General features: G+C 25.6%; 1 protein-coding gene across 2 annotated transcripts in view; it reads right to left on the bottom strand.

The window, feature by feature from the left end:
- Window positions 1–27,035, bottom strand: part of LOC100206939 (uncharacterized) — a 29,800-nt gene extending 2,765 nt beyond the window's left edge. Inside the window, exons 1-7 of one of the 2 annotated variants that reach the window (XM_065820805.1) lie at window positions 26,886–27,035; window positions 15,082–15,279; window positions 14,662–14,715; window positions 9,001–9,054; window positions 5,489–5,545; window positions 1,226–1,501; window positions 756–1,142 (exon numbers count right to left, since the gene is read on the bottom strand). In XM_065820805.1, the coding sequence (XP_065676877.1) occupies window positions 756–1,142; window positions 1,226–1,501; window positions 5,489–5,545; window positions 9,001–9,054; window positions 14,662–14,715; window positions 15,082–15,279; window positions 26,886–26,907 (1,048 nt within the window). In that variant the 5' untranslated portion in view covers window positions 26,908–27,035. The remainder of the gene's footprint in view (window positions 1–755; window positions 1,143–1,225; window positions 1,502–5,488; window positions 5,546–9,000; window positions 9,055–14,661; window positions 14,716–15,081; window positions 15,280–26,885) is intronic. The other variant, XM_065820806.1, reaches the window with a different exon arrangement.
- Between the last annotated feature and the right edge of the window lie 529 nt (window positions 27,036–27,564).

The following is a 27,564-nucleotide window of genomic DNA, read 5'->3' on the forward strand; positions in this document are numbered from 1 at the left end:
TTTTAACAGTTCACTGTTCCTTCCAACTTTTCTTTTTCAAAATAAGGTTTATGTTATGCCAAAAAATACCTTGATTTTCAGATTTTACAAGAGGAATTGTTAATCCTCTTGTAAAATCTGAAAATCAAGGTATTTTTTGGCATAACATAAACCTTATATTTTCCAGAAAAGTTGGAAGGAACAGTGAACTGTTAAAAGAAAAAAGAGAAAAGCAATTAGATCTACTTATTTTTAAAAACAGTTTTCTTTTTAAGATGCAAAAAATTTTTAATGTTTATTTTACTTCATATTACTCCCCCCCCCCCGCCTCCTCCAATCTTTTAGTATTTTTAAAAATTTGTTGCAGTTTTCTGTCAGCCTTTTTTTTTATTCAAAACTTAAAAATGTAAAACAATCTATAAAAACTAATAATCTTAAATCAAAAAATAAATCAATGAAAATATCAAGAAAAAATTAAAAAGATGAAAGCACACACACACAAAAGTTTGGAATTTTTAGTTTGTTGTTGCTTAAGAAACATTGAAGTTTTAAAACATTTTTTTTTCTTTTTTAATAACAAACCATTTTAAATGATTAGATCATTTTCAAATATATTTGCAATAAGTTTCTTATTGGAAACTTCTATCTGTTATAATTTTAAACATTTTTAAAACTAAAAGTAATCGATAATTGATTTTATAGACATAATACTGCTATGTAGCATAAAAGATTACACAAATAAAATGCTTTATTGTATCTTCAAAAAAGTTAACTACCTGTGTTATTTAGTTTTTGATCTTGATTTTGAGATATAAAACTTATCATAGGTTGCGAATTTTTGACTGGTGGTGGTTTTTTGACTGCAGGTGCTTTAACTGGCGGTAGACTAGATAAATCATTAGATAAAACATTGTATGCAACATATGCTGCATTTTGTTCTGCGTCCTTTTTTTTCATACAGGGGGACATACCCTTAAATTCTCTACCATTAAAAACTACTGTAGAAAGGTAACCGCCAGCTGAATATATTGTTTGATAAGTTGGCGTTCCAAGATGTCTTTTTTGCGCTAATTCGTTTAATTTGCTTTTAAAACTAGAACATAATCCAGTTTTTGGCTTCTTTGAATACCATGGATCCTGGGTATCATTTGGGCGCTTTACACCTATTACCAAAAACAAAAATTTTAGGTTTTTTTTTTTTTTTTTGTTGATTTTTATTAAACAATAAATTTAAAAAATAATTTACCGGCTATAGGTATATAAATACTGTTTTCATGTAAATACCCAAGTTGCTTAAGAGCTTCAAATGCAGCATTATTTTCAGCTTCTTTTATAATTCGATATGCTACTGTTCCATGCACTAAGGTGTTGTTGAATGTTACGTTACCAATATGCATTCCCGGACCACTTAAAACTACTTTATATGAAGGTGTTGGTAAACGACTTTTTTGGCAATATTCTTGTAAACTATTTTTGTAGGAGCAAAACTTATTTGTACCAGGAAGATAAATTACAGGTACAGCTAAATAATGAAACAATAAAATTTAAAATATCAAACCAACAACAATAAGTCTTACAATTATAGTCAGAACTTGGTTAATATACCAATATCTAAGCATAGAAATTAAAAACACACACAAAAAAAGTATATAAAAAATCTTAACTCCATTTACAACATTATAAAAGAATTTAGTTACAACATTACTTAAACAATAGGAATTTGTTTAAGTATTAAAATTGACAGATTGAATGATAGGTTTTTGTCTTGGTATTACATTTAATTATCCTTTGATGGGGCAGGTAAGGCTATCTAACTGTGGCGACGACAAATCAAAGGGAAAAAGAATATCTTATATAAAACCTCTAATTTAACTATGAGTGTATGAGGAGCTTGTAAACATTGGGCGGTAATTTTCTTTGTAGCAGACCACAACACAAATACTCAGCGCTGAACGGCAAAACAGATTTACGCCAGAAAGAGCATCTGGTTTAAATATTGCTTTAACATATTTAAAACAACTAAAAAAATAGCTTTATAAAAACACATCCAGACCAAAATGCATAACACAAAGATTATGAAACCATTTAAAGCCATGAGTGTTAAAAATAAAATTTGCTTGTTATGCAGATTTTGTATCATACCATTAACTTATCTATTTAATTAAATGACAGTTTATTTTATTTTGATTGTATTAATTGGTTATTTTGTAATCATTTTATTAGTTTATATAAATTTTTGTTCATTAATATTTCTCTGTAAAGTCTTCTTTTTTATTATTTATTCCAGAGTTTTATTGTAAAATTAATCTTTTGAAAATATAAAAATTATATTATAAAACATATCAAGAATTAAAAGTTTGCTTATTATGCAGAGCATAGTTAACTTTGAATTGCTTTCAACAAGCAGTTTTAAAAGCATCAAATCTTATTTCGGTGGTCTGCTCGATCTGGAGTGAAACTAAATGTGCTATTCAAACTATGAAAACTTGAAGCTTTCAGAACTTTCTAGAAATTTTTAGAAAATTGCTCCTTAGTTTTAGCCTACCCAATAGATTAACTTTGATTTTTTTTAAATTTTTAACTTCTTTTAAAAATTTAATTTTTTCGAAAAAGCAATGGCTTTTTCAAAAAATTTTGACTAAGTAATAAATATAAGACTAAGAATAAGTATAAATATTAAAAGTCGTAGTTCACCCAACATAACAGTTTAATCGAATCAGAAAAAAGAAAAAATGTTAGTATTATTTTTGGTAATGTGGCTTCACCAATTTTTTATAAAAGTATTTCCTATAAAGTCTTAGTTTTTATTAATTTTTCATATTCTTTTAGTTTAAAAGGAATTAAAAACCTTTTTTTAAATTATAAAAATATTGTGTTAATTACTATTATTCTTTATTTTATAAAATTTAAAACTTAAATTCTGAAAATTTTGAGTTTTAAATTTTATAAAATAAAGCTACAATTCAATAGCAAAGGAATTACAAATCCCTACACCATTAGACATGTTATTCAACATATTTTTCTCAAACAAAAGACCTGTTTGTAGAGGGCGGCAATGTTCGACACCTATTTTGACCCCTATATATATAATATATATATATATATATATATATATATATATATATATATATATATATATATATATATATATATATATATATATATATATATTTATATACATACATGCATACATACATACACACATATATTTTATCTAATACATGTGTATTAGATAAAATATACAGCCCTTGGAACTGGAATAAATGAGGTCGGCAAAAAAAATTTTATGCAAAGGTTTAACATAAGGTATAACATAAAGAGGAGGTCGGCAGCTAGATCAACTTTGCCAAATGCTTACCATAATCCCGATGGCTGTATATATAGTATTAAAATTATTACTTAGACCTAAATAAAAATTTATAGGTCTTTCTTTTTAGTAGTTTTTCTCTTTATTTTTGTTCTTTTTACATTAATTTTGTGTACATACTTAAAGTTTTATAAAAAAACTTTCATTGTTCTCTGGTATGTTTAAAAAAATGATGGAGAAAGCAGGAAGCTTGCATTGTATGCCAAGACATAAATAAAATAGATAAACTCACCTTATTTTTTCCTTTTGTTGTCATTGAAACGGTTTTTAGTTTTGCTCTTTTATCTAATTTTATTTTTACTCCTTGATACTCATTGATTGACTTTATTTTATTATTTATTATTTTATATTTACCTATTCTTTTAACCATTTATTCACCCACAATGAAATGTTTTGGACCAGTAAGACAATCAATATCTTATTATACAACAGACATATTTTTATATATTATAACATATTTTATAACATATTTTTACGGTACATACTTATGCATATTAGATTATTGCATATTAATTTATGCATATTAATTATGCATATTATGCAGTATTAGACATAATGATGCAAATTTTTTTACTTTTAAATTTTTATAGGTAAGTGCTTTATTTATGGAGTTATAAGGAACAGTGATTCATGAAGAAACTATAGGTTTAAAAGATTGTTATTAATGGTGGTTAATTTAGGCATTTTTGATTTTCCATACATTCTGGCAATGATTAAATAGATATTTTTATAATTTTATTTATATTTTAAAAGTTATTATAGTTGTGTTTCTTAAATTTGGGTAAATTCTATGTGAAGCTTTATCAATTTAGTTGTGTTAATTATAATTTTTATATGATTTTGAAGGTAGATATTATCTATTATAATTACACTGTTAATAACAGTGTAATGATGGTGTTATTAGTATGTGTTTGTTTTTTAAAGTTTTTTAAGATGCTGTTTCTTTATAAATGAAAAAAAAAACATCACTAGGATGAGTAATATGTATATATTTTTTAGTTTTCCTTGAAAGTTTTATGACAAAACTAAGATGATGTAAAATGGTGAAGATTTTCTATTCGCAATTGACTTGGTCTTGTTTTTTTGTTTTGAATGGGATGTCTGAATATGTATGTGTATGTGTGTGTATATATATATATATATATATATATATATATATATATATATATATATATATATATATATATATATATAACTCTTCCCGATGATCCAGCAATGGTGAAACTTCCTGAGAACTCTTCCTGATGATCCAGCAATGGTGAAACTTCAAGTTGAAGAAAAAAGTTAGATAAGTGTTTTTTACTAATTTGTTATTGCTCTGTTCTTTAAGAACATGGATCACTCAACATGGATATATATATATATATATATATCAACATGGATATATATATATATATCAACATGGATATATATATATATATATATATATATATATATATATATATATATATATATATATATATATATATATATATATATATATATATATATATATATATATATATATATATATATAATAGGTTGGTACTAAAAACAACTTTTTTTGAAAATGCGATACCTGCTGATACACCCTGAAATGTGATAATCTGCTGATACCCCCTAAATGTGTTCCATATAATAAAATAATACTGGATTTAAAACATTTTTGAATAAATAATATCAAACAAGTCCTTAACATTATCAAAAAAATTTTTTTTTTCAAAAGTATGTCAGTTGGGTCCCAAATGAAGCGAAATTATATAAAAATTTCAAAAAGAATCATTATTTATAAAAAAAAATGTTATTCTTTTGTTTTTTCTTTCTTACCTGGAAAACTGTCTAGATTATAGTTAGTGTTTCAAAGTTTTAAGTATGCAAAAAATATCATTAAGTGCAGTTTCATAACTATATATCTACTTTGAGAGAATGTAAACTAAAAAACTTTGTGAAAATGAAACAAAATAGAAAACAATAAATACTTATCTTTGTCTTGAACACAATAATTTTATGACAGTGAATTTTATTTTTGATATTATTGTTTGGCATAACATTATTATTTAAACTCCAAAAAAACATTTTCAAAATCTAACTTTTCTCAAACATGGTTATTTCACCTTAAAAATTTACAAATTTGATATAAATAGCTACTTAAAATTATTTTACCTGATTTAGGCTGATTGATCATCTGCTGTTGAATACTTTCACCATAATTAACATTATCTGGAAAAAATAAAAATAAAGCAATGAAAAAAAGAAACCATTATAAAATCAATAATCATTTATATAACACACTGTTTACAGCCATTATTTGTTTTTTGCTGTTTATATTTATGCATGCATTTAAAGATCGTTTTTTTGTTATCAATAATAAAATGGCAGTCACAAGTTTAGGCTGTGTGATTTTGAAAAATTATATATAAACATAAAAAATAGTGTTCAATATAATTTTTTTTTAAATGCTTAAGAAAATAAATGCTAACTTCTTATAGGAACACTGTGGAAAAACAGTTACTGCACGAAGGTTCAACTCTGAAAGAAAATAAACCTTTTTGTGAAGTGGAACTTTTAGAATAAAGAGCATTAGTAAATTCATCTTTATTTGATGAATTTACTAATGCTTACCAATTTTCAGGGTGAATTCTAAATAAATCAAAAGAACACCAAGTTGAGCATTTTGTTTATTGTTGTTGTTGCTATTTTTAAAAAAACATCATGCTTTTGCGTTTTTTTTACTGTTGAGATCACATGATATACTATTTAAAATATGATTTGTTTTTTTGCTCATAACTATTTACAAAAAGTCAAAATGAATCATGCAGCGAATCATGAATCAATGCAGCGAATTGATTAATCAGCAAAATTAGTAGAAATGTTTTATCTTGCCTATTGACAAATAAATTTGCTTTGTGCAAATATTTCATCTTGTGGAAAACAGCCTTAACATACACTTAACATTATTTGTGTATACTCATAGTTTTTTATACTCACATTATACATGTGTTCATTCACTTGTAACATTTACTTTTATTGTGTTTTTTTGTGAATGAATTAAGATAATTTTGATTGGTTAATTTACTTAACTGGTTAATTTAAATTATTATTTTTAAGGTTTCAAGCAGTTCAAAAAAAAAAGAAAAAGATTTTAAATATAAAAAATGTTTAGAAATACGGAATAAACAAAATAGAAATATAACTATATGTACTATTTTTAACATATCTATGTAACAGCTGCATGAATGAGAAGTTCCATCGATTTTTCTGGGACTCCAAAGCAAAACAAAAAAGACTCTGGGACTCCAAAGCAATAATGATAAACTCCTTAAACCTCAGAATTTTTTTATCTATTATTTTAACATAAATATTTTGTTCCTATTATCTGGAAATTTTTTTAGATAAGAAATTCTGGATAGGTGATAGGACACTCAAACAAATGTAAAAGATATTTTTTCCTGGAGAATATGAGAATTAATGAAAATAATAACCCTAAAAAAAATTGCTAATTTATGCACATAATTACCAAGCAGGGGGGTAAAAAAATTAATTTTGTTATTTTTTGAAATGATTTAATTTAACACTTCAGAAAAACATAAATATTCCTATAAAATATCAAGTTTTAATTTTTTTTCCTGTTAAAGGGTACTACCACCTTAAAGTTTTTTGTTAAAAACATTTTATTGAGCCTGGATTATTTTGTAGCAGGATTTGCATTTTAAAACTTATGTATAAAACCTATGTATAAAAACTTATGTATAAAAACTTATGTATAAAAACTTATGTATAAAAACTTATGTATAAAACTTATGTATAAAACTTGCATTACTAATAAACCATAATAAGATGCCACACAGTTACTAAAGTATTTTCTATAACATTTAGTTTTTTATTATCAAAGTTAACTCAAGAAAAGTTTTAAGAATTTCATAATTATTTTTAAAACTTTCAATAAATATAAATTTCGAATAAAAATAAATTTTCAGTTTTCAAACAAAAGTTAATTGTGCAATAAATTCACACGAAATGATTAAACAATTTTTTTATATCAAAAAATCAAAATATCAAAAGTTTTGATAAAAGTTTTCACAAATTTTGAATAAAAATTGTCATTTATTTTTCAAACTTTTAAAAAGTGTTTTTAGTATCGAGAGGGTTAAAAAAAAAATGAAAATTTATACAAGAAAGTGACCTTTTTAACTGTTGTAGCCCTAATTGCCTAGATGGGGACAACTACAATAAGGTTAAAAAAAAAAAATTCCAAATGTTAATTCATACAATTGTTAAACTCAAAAAGGTAACATCCAATATTCTAGATGATGTTTTTTCATTAAAAATATAACCTTAACTTACAGATTAAATTATCATGTATTTAATGTTTCTTTTCTTATCTTTATTATTCTTTTGTAATTTTACTAGTAAATTGGTAGTAAAATTATACAGAAGAAAATTCAAGTACAAAATTACAGAAGATAAGAAAATTCAAGTACACAATGAAAATTCAAGTACAAAATTACAGAAGATAAGAAAATTCAAGTACACAATGAAAACTCAAGTACAAAATTACAGAAGATAAGAAAATTCAAGTACACAATGATCTGGGATATTATTATCGACACAGTTCCATGATTGCTGATGATGCAACTATACATTCCAGCCTCAAAACATCAATTTTTAATAGTTTAGAATGAGGAGCTAATTTTAAATAGTCTCTCCTTTGAGATGACCATCAGATCGAGGCTTGCTGATTGTGAAGTTAAATTGCAATAATAGCTCTAATAAAATAAGTTACTTTTAGCCAACCATTGGCTATCTATTCATCAATTTGACAAATCAAAATATCAATTCAACAATAATCCTAATTTTCCTCTTTATAATTGACTTTACCTACTACTTGATGTTTACTTTGGGTTGATGTAAAAAAAAAACTGCTTTAAAAATAGAAAAGCAGGTTTTTACAGCAAAAATTTAATTCTTGTCATTATAATTGACACATCACTTTCATTATTATTCTTATCATTATAATTGACACATCACTTTCATTATTATTCTTGTCATTATAATTGACACATCGCATTCATTATTATTCTTGTCATTATAATTGACACATCACTTTCATTATTATTCTTGTCATTATAATTGACACATCCCTTTCACTTTTCTATAAGAACTATAGTAATTGCTGCCCAACCAAGCAATTATTTCTTGCTGAGAAAAATTAATTTTTGTCTGACTTGTCTGTTAAGTTCTAACCTTTCGCAGTGACTTCTCGAAAAAATTTAATTTTATCTTGTATTTCTCTGCATTTCTCAGTGCTTTTGAAGATCTCTCCAGATTCTACAGTCCCTAATAAGTTTACTGTCAAAAGAATTCACTTCAACTGCCTTCCTCATTTTTCTGAAATAGCAGCAGTGTGCAGCAAGTGCAGGGAGTGCAGGGAGTGAATTTTCATAGAATAAAAAAAAAAATTCTTTAAAAATGCATATTATCCGTGTGAAACTTTGAAAAGCTTTTTATTTTATAACTATTTTTTTCCTAATTTATTATAATTTATTATAATATTATGTTTAAATATTCTTCTGCATTTTATATAGTTATATAATTGCATTTATATTATAAATTACATTAAATTAAATATTTAAACTAATTTAATACAATGAAATTTAAAAAATAATAGTTTTTACATGAGTTAGACGGATTAGCCATTGGTGCAACATTTTCACCATAGTTGATATTATCTAAGAAAAAAAAAAGAGAAATAAGTAAAGCAAATCAAAACACTTTTTCTGCTCCTTCATAGGTAGACACTGCAGACCTTGTTTTAAATCAAAAATGCTTAATGCATTTTCCTAATGTAAATTTGACGCCATAAAATTTTTTTTATTTTTTTATTTTAATAACTTTATTAAATTACAGACATTAATTTAAATTACCGCAAATCAAGTTAAATATTATTCAACTCGTTTTTTATTATTACTATTAAGGAATGTTTATTTTCTTTCAATTTTTTATTTATATTAAATAATTAAATTTAATATTACATTTTTAAAAGTATTTGATATAAACAAATTTCTTTCTTTTCTCAACATTTGTATAAATGAATTAAATTACGTTAAATTTTAAAAATGATTATTTCTTAAATTTCTATATGTGGCTTTGCAACTAAAAATGGCTTTTTATTTTTAAAAAAATTAGCCAGTAACAAATAAAAAAATTATGCTAATTTACTTTATTTATTAAAAGTTTATTATTTTATTAGCAATTTTGTTGTAAAAGCAAAGACTATTTTTTAAAACACCATTTATTAAAACTATATTGCTGAATATACCATTTATTAAAAAATAATTGCTGCACTTTAGCTTGCATTATAAAAAAAATTTAAATTACATTTTGTGCAAATTTTTGATGTAGCCTTGGAAAACGCATGTTTAAAATTTAATTTTGAGTAAAAAAAAAAATCTTTATGAAGGAAAACCGAAAAAATAAATTGCAATAAAAATGAGCTAATTTTTTTTAAGAACAAATAAAATTAAAATATTGAACAATATTTAGTAATATTATTAAAGAAACTTGACAGTTAAGTTAAACCTACGCATTAACTTTAATTTTAATAAACTTAAATTATATATTAAATATATATTTTTAATCCAAATTAAATTATATGGTTTTTAAATCAAAATTATATATTTTCATTAAATTAGTTTTAAATAAAATCTTTTTTCAGAATTAAATTATCATATAATATTATAATAAGAAACTTATTAATGCTCATTTGAGCGTGTTTGACACAATACTCTTGGCAGCCATTGCAACCGAGGTAATAGCGAGAAAGAGTAGCAGCACTTTTTTTGTAAGAAAAGTCAACGAAAGTGTATGCAAATATATAACTTACGCAAACTTCAAATTATGTAATGCTTAAAACATACTAAAACATATATACATACATACTAGATCATATCTCCTTAAGATTAGATCTGTAGCACTTATTTCTGTTTAATAAAGTCTTTTATATCTTATATAATTTTTAAAATTATCTATAGACTGCCTGCCTGCATAGCCGAGCGGTTAGCACAAAAATGTTAAATTTAATATTTTTCGATTTTTCTAAAATACAAACTAAAATGCTTTTGAAGAAAGAAATTTGTTTTGAAAGAAAGAAAGTTGTTTTGTTTTTCATTTTAAATAACAAAATTAAAAAAAAAACAACCAACTGACGATTTGATTTAAAGTGTAATAAAAATAGAAAGGGAGGAATGGTATGGAACAGACTTACCAAGACTCGTATTTTACGGGTCTGACCAGCTAGTATAATTATAATCTTTGCTTCAAGCTTAAAGTATTAGCGTTTTACAATCAAAAAAATCAATCATTACAATAAAATAATAATAATAAAAAATATCATGATATAAAAGAAAGATAAATTAAATTTAACTTTTTTTTATAAATAAATTTATTTTTTATTATTAAATAGAAATTTGAGTAAATTTTTTTTTAATGCAATAAAAAGGTGTACATATATATAGATATATATATATATATATATATATATATATATATATATATATATATGTACATTCTTGTGCTCGAGATGATAAATAAAAGTTTTTATTTCATTTCTTTTATGGTTTTTTAAGGTTTTGTTTAATAACTTTGCGTACAAAAAAAAAACATTGTCGTTAACTAAAAAAATTGTATTTTCTGTTACTAAATATTTCAATAAAATTAGCTTAGTAGAGATTAGGTTTTAGTAGTTTTTATTTGATTTGAGTTTTTTTTCAATAGTAAATAACATTTTAATATAATATAAATCTAATATAATTGTCATTCAAACTTCTGTAACAAATGATAAATAATTATCATTCAAAAGTTAATGTGGTTTTTTGTAAAATTAATTACTTCTTTTATCTTTCCGCTTATAGAATAATTCAAAAGTTAAAAAATGATAAAAAGTCGTTTAATGAAAATCACTCTAGACGTACATAAAATTCCTTAAAGGATACGTAAATTGCGGGCAGCTTAACGCTTTAAAACAAGGGCTGATATATATATTATATCATTTTTAAACGTCATGTAAAATATAAATCAATTATCTAAAAATAAACTTTCTGGCTCAAAAACACTTCTAGAGGTTTCATTGTTGTTTCACTACTTTCATCGCTTAACGAACTTATCTGTTTTTTTCTTTGTGTAAAATTTTGTACTCATTGTGTAAAACGACAATACTTGTGTAAGTATAACATTATGCCAACAATTAAAAGATGGGGCATCTTTCAATTGTTAGCATAATGTTATACTTTTCTACAGGTGGACCAGATTTGCCTATTCTTAATAAAAGTTTTGATCATTGAGTAGTCAAGGAGCATCGAAAGTCAGTTTTAACTAATTTCAACTTAAAGAACATTCTAGCTTAGGGTTGCACACTGGAAAGAAGAAAAGTCATTCAATTACTTTTTGTAATTCTGCAAACTCATTGTTATTAACAGTTATGTTTTCCACTACTACTTTCTGATCCTATCCTTCACAATTTAAAACTTTTAGAACAAATTTAAACATTTGTTTGCTTTCTGCTTCTTCTTTTAAGCAAACTATAATGCAACTTTTCACATGTTTCTTTTTTTATTTATTTAACGTAATTAAGTGACTTGAAAATAATAACTTTTCCTCCTTATCGGTAACTTTCATTGTACATCTGGGAGTTTTTCAAGTATTTTTTTAAAATTAAATTCAAACGATCCTTTGTTTTCGACAGTAAATACATGGTATTAACTGTGTCAATTTTATCACTTTGCATAAAAACAATTAATTCTGATGCAATTGCCATAAAGTCAATACACATAGTTAAAAAAAATTTACTGTTATTCCACTTTGTTAGATAACCCTTAAGTTTATCTCGCTCTTTAGTTGTAGCTGATGGATCTTAACAAAGATCTTCAAAGTGCTTAATGTAAATTCCCCACTTGTCAAGACACATTTTTATAACAGCAATTTTGTGGGAAATCAATCTAATACCATTGCATTTTTATTTCAATATATACCAAAGTCAAATTCCATTCCTACTTGGTAGGCATCATGGATTACTTATAGTTGACAAAGTTTTTTCAGTGCTCTTTTGTAAAGATAAAATACATGTAGAAGCACTTCATCTACATCATTAAAAGCTTTTTTTGATAAAACATCCTTTAGTGCAAGCTCTAAGGGACGAGCAACACACAATATAAATACTCTCCAGGCATCCTTCTTAGATCTTTTTCATAGATCTCAAAAAGATTTTCAAGTCGATTTGCTCATTGACATTCTTTAATTGTGCATTTTATGCTTGTTTTGAATAAGCAAAAAATTTTTTAATTTAGTATTATTAAAAGAAGCTCTTACAATTACAAATAATTAAGATTGCTTTAATTAGGATTAAATGCTATCAACAAATCAACAAATTTATCAACAAATTTTAAAAGTTTACATTAAGTTTAAGTTAAATCAGCAAATAAAATTTTTATTTTTTAAAACTCATAACTTTGTCGGTCAAAATGTCTGATCGGAAAATTGATCGGAAAATATGAGGTTTTAGCCAGACAATATCTAATGTCAGACAGTTAAACTAAGCCCTGTATATGTATATATTTAAATAATATATACATATACAGGGCAATGATAAAAAATTACATCATATTCGGTTATATAATATTTTTATTATTTCATAGTGATATTTCAACAAATATAGTTATAAACTATTATAAAATAGAAAAAGCAGAAAAATTGAAATTCTTTTTTTAGATATTTTAAATTCACAAGATATGACCATTCAGTATACATTCCAAATCAATCTAATTCTAAAAATCAATTAAATTTTCTAAACATTTCAACTTACAATAATCAATTTCTTCATAAATACAAATTTACAATATATTATAAGCAAGCAATTACTGATGAATTAATTAAACCACATTCTTTAACTTCACCATATATAACAAGTATTTTTAAAGGTTTTCTTTCAAGAGCATATGAAATATATTCAGAACAGAATATTCAGAATAAAATGAAATTTCTTGTTAATGTGTTTTCCCAAATTGGACACTCATACAAACAACTTTCAGATATCACCAAAAATTATAAACTATTGCATAAATATTAAAAACCAGCAAATGGACCCTGGAAAAATTATCATATTGTCATGGATACTGAAACTAAGCATTATATTTAAAATCTTTCGCTATGGTAATTCTTTACTTAACATTTTATGTCCCAATAAATACATATTACATACAAATAGTTATTCAGGTGTATATCAGTTAGATTAGACATGTGGTGCGAGTTGCGGACATTTGGTGAAACGAGAAAGAAAATATACACATGTTAATAAACATAAAAGAAGTATAACTAAATATCTTAAATCGCGACAATGGTAATATAATGATGACACGTCATTGGAGACCATTTTTTTGTTAAACTAAAGTAGTCTGAACCTGCTACATCATTTTCTATTTATATTATGAATTATGAATATAACGGTCTTTTCAATTTGATAATGACTTATACTATATTAGCTGAAATATCACTGTAAAATAATAAAAATATTATATAAAGGATCGTGATGAAATTTTTCATCATTTAAATAATTAAATATAAACTATATATTATTAACAATGTCACTTAAACAATATATATATATATATATATATATATATATATATATATATATATATATATATATATATATATATATATATATATGTAAATTATGTTAGTGTATTTTACAAATAGAGTGCTCAATATTCTTAAAGAACAGAGCAATAATAAATTAGTAAAAAACTCTTTAAACTCTTCCTGAACTCTTCCTGATGATCCAGCAATGGTGAAACTTAAAGTAGAAGATAAAAGTTAGATAAGTGTTTTTTACTAATTTATATATATATATATATATATATATATATATATATATATATATATATATATATATATATATATATATATATAAACTCAAACACACAGAATGTTAGCTGAAAAATATATTTTACTGCATTTTTGCAATATTGGGAGTATTTATAGTTATTTAAACCCATTGGGAATTCCACACTATATGTGGTGCCATTAGGCTGGTTAACGCCCTGATATATATATATATATATATATATATATACATATATATATATATATATATATATATATATATATATATATATATATATATATATATATATACTACTAAACGAGTCTTAAAGATTAGAACTCCAAAAGAAGTGCTTACAATTACCTGCACTTCATATACAAGAATATTAAACAAGTGCTCTATAATTACCTGCACTTCATATAAATAAACAAAGGAGAAACATAACTTAATAAATTTTTACATGAATTAGGCTGATTGACCATTGGTGCAACATTGTCACTATAGTTGATATTATCTAAAAAAAAAAAAATTTTTTATTTATTTTTACAATTATTTTGTTTACAAAATTCTTTACACAATCTTCCTTACACCTCAGATTTTATATTTTTAGTACAACACTCCCTAGTAGTATTAGGCCTAAAAAAAATAATTATTCACTTATAACTCCATATTAGATTTCTTAGAGGAAATCTTTGTTACACTGAATTATGTATTAATGCAAAGCTTCAGTTTTGAAGCAATTTTAATTCATGTTACAGCTTTGTACATCATCAAGGCTAATTTGTGACGGTTCATAATATTTATATTAAAAACTAACAAGCAACAACTAAAAATTAGATTAACTAAACCCACTAATTTATGATAATATAGGAGCACTTACTCATTGGGGCAGGATAGTTATGATATATTCCAGTAATAAGACGATAATGTTGATTACTGGTAAATTCAATAAGATATTGACTGTGAAGTTCTGTAAGTAGCCCTTGAACTAAATTGCTGTCATGAATACCAAGAATATTTTTTATATCATCAAATAGCAAGCCAACTGATCCAGCATTTTGTAAAATGTCATAAATTGCTAAATACAATAAAGTTTTTTTTATTAAATGTGCTGTACAATTAACACAAATACAACCTAACATAAAGACAAGCATAAATTAAACACATAAAAACAAGATTTAAAATTGTACAAAAAGTTTCAAACACTCCCACACTTAAAAAAAAAATTAAATAGATACATAATAGATTGGTTATTTATGTCAAAATTTGTTAAAAACTAGTGTAACGTTGATCTCACACTTAATTAAAATCATATCAAATATTCTGTGAAATTTATGTAACTTTAACCAAAAACTGAATTGATATGAACTTTGATTACTTTTTCTAGTGCATTATATATATATATATATATATATATATATATATATATATATATATATATATATATATATATATATATATATATATATATATATATATATATATATATATATATATAAATCAAATAGATACATAAGTCTTCTCCATTTAGGCAGCGCTTTCACACTCAACTCTTTTTGGGCTCGCACACATGCCTGCAAAAACTTTTGCAAGCGTGTAAAAAAGCGCTTGGCAAAAAAAGATGATGCAATTTAAAACAAAAAAACTAAAAGCATTTTGCTTTAAATTGCATCAAAAGTTTTTTGTTTATTTGAACAACTTTTGTGAAAAATGACTTTTTTTACTAGATTTTTTTAAAAATTATTTTATCTAGTATTTATTCAAAGCATTATTTTCGCTATTTTTATTTTAATTTAAATAGCATTAAAAAAAAAAGGAGCTTTTTAAATCGCGCAGACTAACTTAAAAATGACCATTCTTCCAGTGCTTTTTTGTGCGCTGGCATTAAGTTTCAGACGGAGAAGATTGATATATATATACAGTGCTTGAATTGAGGCGGGATGGCATCCTGTCACCTTTTTATAAAGTATAAACCATTCTTCAACCTTTTCATAAATCTCTATATATAACAATGATTAGACGGGATGGTACTTTTTAATTTACGGCATACCATCCTATTACTTTTTTTTCTCCACTTTGAGCACTGCATGTATGTATGTATGTATGTATGTATGTATGTATGTATGTATGTGTGTATGTATGTATGTATGTATGTATGTGTGTATGTATGTATGTATGTATATATATATATATATATATATATATATATATATAATATATATATATATATATATATATATATATATATATATATATATATATATACATACTGTATGTAACTGCATGTTGTGTTACTTCCAATCATTTTGCAAGTTTCAGTCTAACTCATTCTTGTGTTTGAAAACATTCTTTGTTGAGTAATGCTTCTGATTCCTCACCTTTAAACATTTTCGGACTTCTCGAATGGTAATTAAATTTAACATTAAAACAACCTATTGTAAAGCATTTAAACCAATTGAGGCAAGCAGTTTTAGAAAAAGCATGCTCACCAATCAGAAAAAGCATTTAAACCAATCAGTTCGAGCAGTTATAGAAAAAGCAAGCTCACCATAAACTACCACAAGAATACAGTGACTTACTGCAGCACTTTTTTTCATAAAAAACACCCAAGCAAAATTCCCCATAAAAACAATCTTTATGGTTTTTCAAATTTTCCATTTTTAACAAGACTAAAAACTATGCTGTTGTGAAAAAAAATACACTGTATACTGAATACTGTTGACAGATGACTAAATGAATCGATGTATACAAAAACATTCTAAGTCATAAAAACTATTTTTTCGGGGAAAGAGAAAAAACTTATTAAACCCAAAATTATTACTTTAATAAATTCAAAAAAAATCTGAGTGCTTTTTGACATCTTTAAATATTAGATTTGTTAAAATATATATCAGAATTTGTGATATATATATGTGTTATACATAGTTAAAGTTGTCTGACTTAAAGTTAAGGATAATAACAAAAAGCTTGTCTTTTATATATTTATTCATTTTTTGTATCAAAAACTATTAAAAATCAAAGTTCAAACTATTACACATGTTAAATGACACAATGTATAAAAGGACCAATTACAAAGCCTTTGTCAGACACCTCACTGGATATCGTGTTTCTCATCCCCGCCATTCGCCTCGTCGGTTGTTGGCCAGCTCATGAGTTCATCATAAAAACCACTGAACTCATCCGGAACATATTGCATTTACTTCCTAATATCCTGCAGTTTCACTCGTTTTATCGGAACATTACCCAATGGGTAGCACACATTTTGCGGAAACTCGACGATGCGATCGACGACTTGAGACATCTTGTAAGTTTGGACCATCAGCCCATCAATGAGTGGCCTACAGACAATTACACCTGGTAATTGAAGTCCCGTAAGTGAAGTGCATTAGAGAACTTATTCCAAAACTTATCTTATCCTTAGCAGGAACTTTCTTTCCCCGTGTTTCTTCCGAAATGCAAGTTTTTTGTAGAATGTTGGCCACCACTTTTGAAAATCTATAATATCTTCTGTTGCAACTTCTTCAACAGAAAACTTACCAGTAATACTAGAAGTGATGATAAGTTCAGTTATCTGGTGAACAGTGTACACCCTGTCATACTTTTTCAGTTTTCTCTTTATTACAGCGAAATCCCGGTCACAAGGTAGGTACGATTGACCTCTTATCGGGTAGTACTGCTCGATTCGATCAAATTGGCCAGTATCTGTGAGAGCCAAAAAGACTCTGTTTAGTGCATGGTTTTTATTTTGGCCTCCACAGTTATCTGAGTAGACATGGACTTCAGTAAACTGTGGAGGAGCAGACATTAGGTAATTGTACACAAAAGAGCACACCTCATCAGGGCTTTTTCTGGCTGTGCCTTCATGGTACACATAAAGATGACCTTTATTGCATTTCACATCGTGAATAGAGAAGAGGTTAACAGATAGCTGTTGGAGGTAAAAGGTTTCTTGGACTGGTATCATCGGTAAAGGGATATTCTGCATGTAGTCAAATGCGATCGCTAAGAAATGCGGTTCATTTTGTTTTGTTACCGGGTTGCTTTCATTTTGGAGTTTGTTGTAAAACTTTTTTGATCGACATTTGTGCAGCATCAGTTCAGCAGCAGCATTTCTCTTTGCTGCATCACTGAGATAAGGGCTTCGTAATTTTAAATTAAGCTCCTCACAGGTGCACAAGAGTCTATCTGGAGACAGCCAAATCTTAGAGTAAAGTTGTCCTTAAAGTAGCCCAGAAAAAATTTGTACCTACATTTTGCTTCAGGATGTTTTCCTTTAAACATTGAATACAAAATTTTGACATTTAGTCTAGCATCTAGATAACTGATAGTTTTACTAGCATATTTGCTCTGTTTCACTGGATAACTTTCGATATATTCTCTTATGAGAAGTCTTACATTGCCTTACTTACCCCCAATTTGTTAAAAGGCTGATTGGGTATCGAAATTGCAATACAAATCTCACCTGCAATCAGTTCCAACAGTAGTAGTAGGTACAGTTCTTCCTTTGTAGTCAATGTACTCTTTACCTTTCACTCTAGCTTCTTTAACAACATTCCTTTTCCACATAGCCTCATTTTTAACCTTTCTTCCACTGCTAGTACTAGGTTCTTCATCCATTTTAAGTCTTTTTCATTAAAACAACGAGATGAATTGTAATAATTACAATTCATAACGCAATTTAATTATTAAATTGCCTGGGAGAAGCCCTGTACCGCGGATTTGACTGACGTAGTTTCCTTGTGGAAATATAAATATAGTCTAAACGGTTTTTTTATGAGCATATTTGAGGTGTTTTTTAAAGTATAAGTTGAACGAGGAATTTTTGTATAGACAGTTTTTTTAATGAATAAAAAAGATCTGAAATCAAAACATTGTGTTCACTGCGAGAAAACTACATGAATAATAAAATAAGCCCAAATAACCTCAAACTCATAACCAAAACAAAACAAAAATTGGATTAAAAACATCTGAAAGCTATCAGCAGAACACAGCTGGTTTTCTCAGTGCTGCCAACAAAAACCTTCTAAGTCACTGACCTAAAACCTTTTAGTTTACAGACAATATTTCAGCTCTCTATTCAACGTGTACGGAGAGGTCTGACTTATAATGTTTTACTATACAATGGTGGAACTGTCTTCAAAGAACAAGTTTTCATCAAAAAGTCAAATATAAAAAAAAATGACTTGGAACATTTTTGTATACATTGATTCAAATATTGTTAACAGATTCAAAAAAAAAAAAAAAGAAGATGTCATTAATAAAATAAAAAAAAAGACATCATTAACAATAGGGACAAATAGTGCATAAAATGGCTGTCAAATAAAGTACCATTGGTCATGAATTTATGTCAGTTCTTTAAGCACGGTACTTTTATGCATATCTGGAAATTGACGTTAATACCTTTTCACCATTTGCAGCAAGTACTTCCTTTCTTGTACAAACCTTTGTATAGTCTTTCAAGTCATTGATAACTTCAGTGCAGCAACTGTCACATGATTAATGGCATATCTGTAATTTTAGTTTGAAAAGAGACTTTTAAATCAAATGCTACCTGTTGATAGTTTTGCAATTTTTGCTTGATGTAGTGATTCTACTTATACACTGCACTGTTCTAAATTTGCACCTAAGCTGTGTACAACAGTTGACAATACCATTGATCCTGTTCTGTTGGGTGTTTTGAGTCTGTCAAAGTTCAAGTGGGTGTCGAGAGAGAATTGTTTCCAGATTTCTTTAGACAACCCTTACCATACTTCAGGCCTTGTTATGAGATTTTGTTGCATAACAGAAAAGTGTAACATGAATGAATGTAACTTTACTCAATAAAGATATCCACATCAGTAAAAGTTTAATTACGTCAGTTGGGTATTTTAAAGTACCTCATTGTAATTAAATTAAAATCGTAACTAAAAATTCATTGTTATTAAAAAAACTACATTATAAAAAAGGCTTTATCTTTATGAAATATCTTTAAATAAAACAATATTGTTTAAAAAATTATAAATAAGAGTTAAATGTTTAATTAAAAAAAAAATTTCTTATTTTAAAATCTTATACTTATTCAAACTTTTTTTTCTTCATAAAACACTCATTTTATGGTTATTATTTTTAAAGGGATTTAAATGTACTTATTGCAGACCTTTTTAAACAATTTACACAACTACACTATTAGATTTTAATAGAAAAACATTCGCGTTACCTAAAACATTTTAGTTCAACTGGCTTTTGACAAAATAAAAATTGTAATTAAACGAAGATTACATTTTTTCTGCTTTTTTAAATTTATTTTCATTAAAATATTTTGTTTTCATTTACCATGAAACCTAATGTTTTTACTATTTCTTACTAAATCCAAAAAAAAAAGAAAAGAAAAGTATTTTCAGTAGCTTATCCCATTAGGCGGATGGAATAAACTACCACAGATGTTATTAGCAGAACTTGCTTTTAACAAATATCAGAATAATTTTGAAATTTAAATACTTTATATTTATAGCACTAGTCTTAATTTTGTTTTTAAAATAGAATAAATATAAGTTGGGCTTTTAAAGTGTTCACTTATTGATCGTGTTATTTGTATTCGGTTATAAAAGTTTGGTTTGTTTTATAAAAAAAATAATGAAACTCTTCTAAATAAAATTTAACGGCAAAGAGAAAACCCAAACATAACATTTATAACTCAAGTTTGAAAGAACTTTTTTGTATTGATGTCATTTATTAACCACAAAAGCGCATTAATCAGACCAGTATTTTTTTTATAAAATCATAGAGCCAGAACTTACCTTCAAGAAAGAAAAAAATGGCGTTAAAAATTAAAAAGTTTTTCACTTTAACTGTCAAAAAAAAAAAAAAAAATATCACCCTTTTTTTTAACATTTCGGCTTTAACAAAATCTTTGCATTCTACTCATAAACTAGTTAATCATCTTTAATCGACGTTCAGTCTACCATCAATTCAAAAAATTAATGATAAAGAAAAATTTTTTTGTTCAAATCAGTTTCAAAACTGAAATGTAAAATAAAGTTACATGTAATGCCAATATTTATACGAACATTAAATTTATAAAATTTTTTTTTACTCGTTAGAAAATTTTAGCAGTAAAAAAATTGCAAAACAGAGTATTTTAAAATTTTCAAAAGAATTTTAGTTAAATTTAATAAAATAAATTTATATTTAATTATATTTAATAATAAATTTAATTTAAATTTAATAAAATAAATTAAAAATTTATCTAATAAAAAAAAAATTCTAAAAATGTTTTTTATATCAATTAATTACAGCTTAATGTTTTCTACATAAACTATTTTAAAAGACTGTTTAAATAAACTCATTTTTTAAATGTAAATTTTTAAAGGTAAATAGTAGTAGAAAAGGCAGAATTCATCTGAATTAAAAATATTTTCAAGTTTTGAGAAAGAATTGTTTCCAGATTTTCTTAGTCAACTCTGTGTATCATTCCTGTACCTAATTAAATTATAAGATTTTATAAGGTTTACAAACTTGAATTCAAAAGAAATCTTGCGAATGCTTGCCTATATATACTTTTTTGATGTAACCTGGTTTATTTGTGGTCCGCTTAATATGCCATATTTTTAGATAAACACTGATTGTTCATGATGCAGGTAGATTTATTGATGCAATTGCAGGTTTTTACTTCTGTCATTTTATGATTATATAAAATATTGTGATTATGCAAATTAACAAATGACTTTATGTTTGGCACGCAAAAGTAACCAGTTTTAATAGTGTGCAAAAATTTTATGTAGTAAATGAATTATAAAAATTTTTACATCAATGATATTTAAAAAAACATTTATTTATTTTTGTTGCAATGCTTTTACTGAAAAGAGGGTTATACCAAATGATGTTCTTCTTGTGTTTTTAGCATTGTTTCAAAATTTTTAAACTAACAAATATCATTTTAATTAAATATATTAAAATAGCTTTCTCAAAAGCATTTTATTGAACCCACATTTATTATGTAGCATAATTTGTGAGTAGAACTTAATGCTGCTGGAAAAGCTCTAAAGGCTGCATAAATGGAATTATTAGTAACCATGCATACATAAATTTAAAAATGTTTCAAATGCAACAATATTTATAGTTATTTAATTGACTGATGATATAGATATTTAATTGAGCTTATTTTAAAAATGAGAAATGGAATTTTGTTGCTTTTTGCATCAGCATTAAAAATATATTAAAAAAACATTCAAAATGCTGTAGAAAAAAAAATATATATATATATTTCGATGTAAAACAATAATTATTTCTTTTAGAGTACAAAGCAAGCTTTGTATTCTACATTCCTTGGTGCTAAGGGGATGTTTATTAATTTTGGAATTTTTTTACCACCCACTGTAAGCTTATTAACACCTCCCCGTTTATTATTCTTTACTTGTTATTAACAAAATAACATCTTAAAACTAAAAACAATAAATCAGAATAATATATTCTCGGCAGGAGTAAACAAGTACACGAGCAGTGAATTGCCTGTCTAAAACAGATATAGCATTTTTGCAGGCTTTTTTTATATTTAGATATAAAGGCTCATCAATAAAATAAAATTGATTATGTTTCAGACTTGGACAGGAATGGTGTGCAATCACATGTTGTAACTGACCACGCCTATAACTTTTTTTCTTTACAATTTGACCACGACTCTTTCGATGTTTTAACAATTTAAATGCAATAAAAAAGGTTAAGATTGCTTTAAATAAAATATAAAATTAATTGCGCTTATATCAAACAATAATTATTTTTGTATATATTTAAGTATAATTAATTTATAATGAAATATAAATAATTTTGTATAAAATATAAATAATTTTAAAATACAAATAATTTTGTATATATATTTGAATAATATTTAATTTTTTTTTAAAAGTAGGAATGTATTTTTTATGATAAGTTTAAACGTTTGGAACTATTTTTCCATGTCTTTTTAAAAATCTTTCAAAAGATTTTTAAGTTACTTTAAAGTATGAATAAGTTAAATTAAATCTTCCTAAGGCAATGGAATAATTTAATTGCTCAGGGTATAAACTAGCCCTGTGGGACCCTATCAGACGCAGTATTCCCAAATACTCAAAAAATTCAAATTCCCAATTTAAAGGTAAAAAAATACCATTCTCCAAACAAAGTTTTCCAAATTAAAGTTGATTAATAATTCTAAAAATTATTGAAAATTAATTATTTTTAAAAGCTAATAGAAAAATAACATAAAAAACTCTAGTTTACTGTGTAAAACTTGAAATAAAATCGCCCTTATTGGTATAACTATGCAATTACATAACTGCAAAAATGTTTGCAGTTATGCAATTGCATAGTTATACCAATAAGGACAATTTTGTTTCGAGTTTTACAAAATTTATTGTAAAAAACTTCTTGAGAATTGGGATTTTCCCAGCGGTTTTAAGGATTTTCTCGGCAATTCGCTTGTAAAATTTATTTTTCAAAATTTGCAAATAATTTTTTGCAATGCATTACAACAACAGCAAATATTATATATTAAAAGTTAGCAACAAATAGAGTACAATCTAAAAAAATAACAAACTTGTTTGGTTTAACACCCGCAAATGCGGTAGTGGTGTAGTGGTAGAGCGCTCGTTTCATAAGCGAGAGGTTCCGAGTTCAATCCCCACCACGTCCCTGGTAGTACCGCGCTCAACTTGTTTCTCCGCGCAGCGGCCTTGTTCGTCAAGGTTCGTGTTTTAAAGTTATAGAGTTGAGAGAGGGTTATGACCACAATTAAGTAGCCTCCTCATCTGTAGTGGCCTTCTGGGCCTTGGGGAGGTGAAATAACAAAAAAAAAAAAAAAAAAAAAAAAAAAAAAAAAAAAATGCTATTTCTTTAAAAGTTTTTTCTTTTTTGGTTGAAAAGATAAATAATTTATTAAGTCTTGCTGCCAACTCTACTTTAATTAGCACATGTGATTTGTCAACAAAAATATAGAGAAACTGCCTACATCAGATACTTTTGAAATTTTGATTAATGATGAATTTAACGATGTGTCTTTTAGTTATTAGGCCGAGTGAATAAGAAAAAGCAATTACTTTTACTCAGCATTTTCAGAGTAGTTGTCCAGATTTACAGCTGTAAAACTACTCTGTAAAAATTTTAGCAAACTCGCTCAAATTTTTATACATGTAAAGCTAAGCAATTTACCCAAAAAACACTTAGTAGTCGTTCAGCTATGGGTGAATAAAAGTTTGCTATAGTTTATTGATCATCAAGGTCGTACTTTAAAAATCCAGAAAATTGTTTAAGTAACATATTCGGCAAAAATCCGGAATATATTTTCCTCATAATTTTACTTTGAACAGAGTTGTTTCCGATTTTTTTTCAAACTTTTCTTAATTTTTTTTATGAGTTATGAGTGAAAAAGCTTAAAAACAAAATATATTACAAAAATACATATCTAAACTTATATGTATAGAAAACATTTTGGATATCCGGTGAAACTAAAAATTAAGAAAAATATCCGTAATTCCGGAAATATTAGATAATCCCTGGAAGTTTTTATTCACATAAAGCTGACCAATTACTGAGTAAAAACAATTGCTTTTTTTTTATTCACATGGCCTATTGTTTATCTTTTTTTGTTTGGTATTTTATATCAACTGAATTATGTGATTGCCTTGACTTGAATCATTTTTTACTTATCTACTATCTTTTCTCTGCTAACTTTTTAACCTCTGAAATATAAGTTAAATACCAAAAATGTTTTATGAATATAACAAAATGGTACTAAAACTGGTACTTCTTTACTTTACTGCTTGTTTTTATTTAAAATGTAAATTAAATTTGTTTAATAACAAGAATGTTTTTTCATTACAACAAACTGGTACTAGAAATTTAAAAATCAAGAAAACTGGAGTCACTGCTTGCTTGAATTTAAAATGTTAAAGGAAAATTTAAATGTTTGAATGAACCATAGTCATAATAACATTTTATGACTATGAATGAAAAATCAACCATTTAATGCCCATCATTGAAAAAGAAATATATATTTAAAAGAATTCTCTTAAAATGAAAGCGGCAATGATATATTAAGATTAAAAATAAATCAAATATATTACTCTTAATAATAATTAATTAATATACACTGATTATTTTATAATATAAAAAAATGTGATTGTTAATATATCTTTGAAAATCGGAGCTTAACTTGCCATGTCATTGTGAAACTACATCTAATTTTGTGTTGATTTTATATTTATCTTCAATATATGTTACAGATGATAATTTATTTTATTTTTGGCACTGTTCAATCAATGTATGCAGCACTGCAATGGAAAAGAAGAAATATTATATGAAAAGAATCCTACGCATTTCCAGAACACATTTTAATATCAGGGGAGGGGAGGTAGGATTGGGAAATTTTCTGACATATTCCCAATTTCATCAAAACACTGTATCAAACTTATTCCTGGTTGACACCCTGTTGCTATATTTATTTTTTTTTGTTTCTTTTTTTAAAAACAACTAAAAAAAAGTTTTTTTAAACTTGGCTTACTAATCAGAGCATGAAGTAATTAAAAAATACAATTTTAAAAAGAATTCATTATTTTTTAAACAATTTTTTGGAAAAATTTTAATACAATTTTAAAATATTACATTTTTTTCTTTCCAATAATTTAAATAAAATTTGTTCATTTATTAAATAATCATGAGAAGAAATTTGTAAAAACATTTTGCGTAACAAATTTAACTCTAATAAAATATTTTAAAAGATAAGTTTTAAAGTAATTTATTTAAAACGCAATTAAAATCGTAACAAAAAATAATTTTCGCTTTGAGTTTGAGTTTTTTAAGTTTTATTTTGAAGCTTATAGATTTTATTTTTTGTAAGGATTTATTTTTTATTTTTTTCATTAGTTTTATTTGTAATTTTATTCATAGTTCAAGTTTAGCTTAGCGTTTCTTTTTTAGTGCATTTTTGAAATGTTTAAATCATTAAAATATCTACACAGTCATGGTCAAGTTGTAAACAAGAAAAACTCTTTGCGTGGTCAGCAGTAGCGCTTGATCACATGCCACTCCTGTCCAAGCCTGAGTTTTAGTAAGAGTTTTTTTAAAATTTAAACTGTAATGTTTTGTATCATATTATAAATACATCATTTGACCTAATTTTTAAACTTTATTTTAATATATATTTAGATCGCTTTTTATTGAAACGATTTATAATTTAATAAATATTATTTTGTCTCTTATTTCCATATTTAAAAAGTTCCTTTTTTACTATTCTTTATTGCAAAACAATTTTTTCTAATTTGTAAAGTTGAAAACCGCACTTAAATAGCTCCAAGCAAGAGAACAAGTAATTATATGAAAAGGCTTTAGTTATTAGTGCAGCCGTGGCACAGTTGTTAGAGTTCTGGCCCAGGACCAAGAGGTTCAATGCTGGTTCTAGCTTAATAAGCAACATTTGTAAGGAGAGAGGTGTGAACTTCCTAGTTTAATTAGATTTTTCAAAACTACTGAAGCTCTTTAGTTCTTTGATTTTACTTTTTAATGTCAAAATAATTTTTCTGTAAATTATATATGTATTACATGTACAAAATATGTATATCTTTAAAACTTTTAAAAGCTTCCTGGAAATTAACAACTTTGTTAAAAGTAAAACATTAATTATGGGTATTTACTGCTAATGATAATAAAAAAGACATTTAAAATTTAGAAACATACCTTTTTTCCAATCATATTCCATTTTATATGCTCACTTTGATTTTATACTTGTATTACTGAAAAAAAGAACTACAAATAAATAAACAATACATATCTGCACAAAGGTTTAATCGAGATGGTAATTTTAATCAAACTTTTCAGGGTTTTTTTAACTAAAAAAATTGGGAAAATGCATTTAATTGATTTATTTTTAATTTTTAAAAGAACAACCTATTAACTATACAACTAAAATTAACAAGATAAGATAGTTTAAAATAAATAATTTAAAAAAATTAAATAGTTAATTATATAATCATAAAATGAGTTGCATAAAAGTTTAATGGAGTCAACCCTCGGAATTAAGAAAATTGAGGTCGGCAATAATTTGCCGACCTCAATCTTTTACAGATCAGCAAAAAAAAATTTATACAAAGGTCTTACAAAAAAACATCGAAGCAAGGTCGGCAATTATTTGCCGACCTCAAACACTTTTAGGTCAGCAGTTAGGTCGGCATGCCGAATGCCGACCCTAATTCTGAGGGTTGTGGAGTTGAGGTTTAGAACATAAAAGATTTATGTTATGATCAATATGTATGTGATAGAAAAAAAGATGAAAAATTGAAGATTTCAAAAAAAAAAAAACTCTTTTAGTCTCTAAATACAAAAGTGTTTTTGACTACAATTAAAACTTTTGTAGAAA

The sequence above is a fragment of the Hydra vulgaris genome, chromosome 15, assembly GCF_038396675.1.
Source record: "Hydra vulgaris chromosome 15, alternate assembly HydraT2T_AEP".
NCBI classification, from domain to species: domain Eukaryota; kingdom Metazoa; phylum Cnidaria; class Hydrozoa; order Anthoathecata; family Hydridae; genus Hydra; species Hydra vulgaris.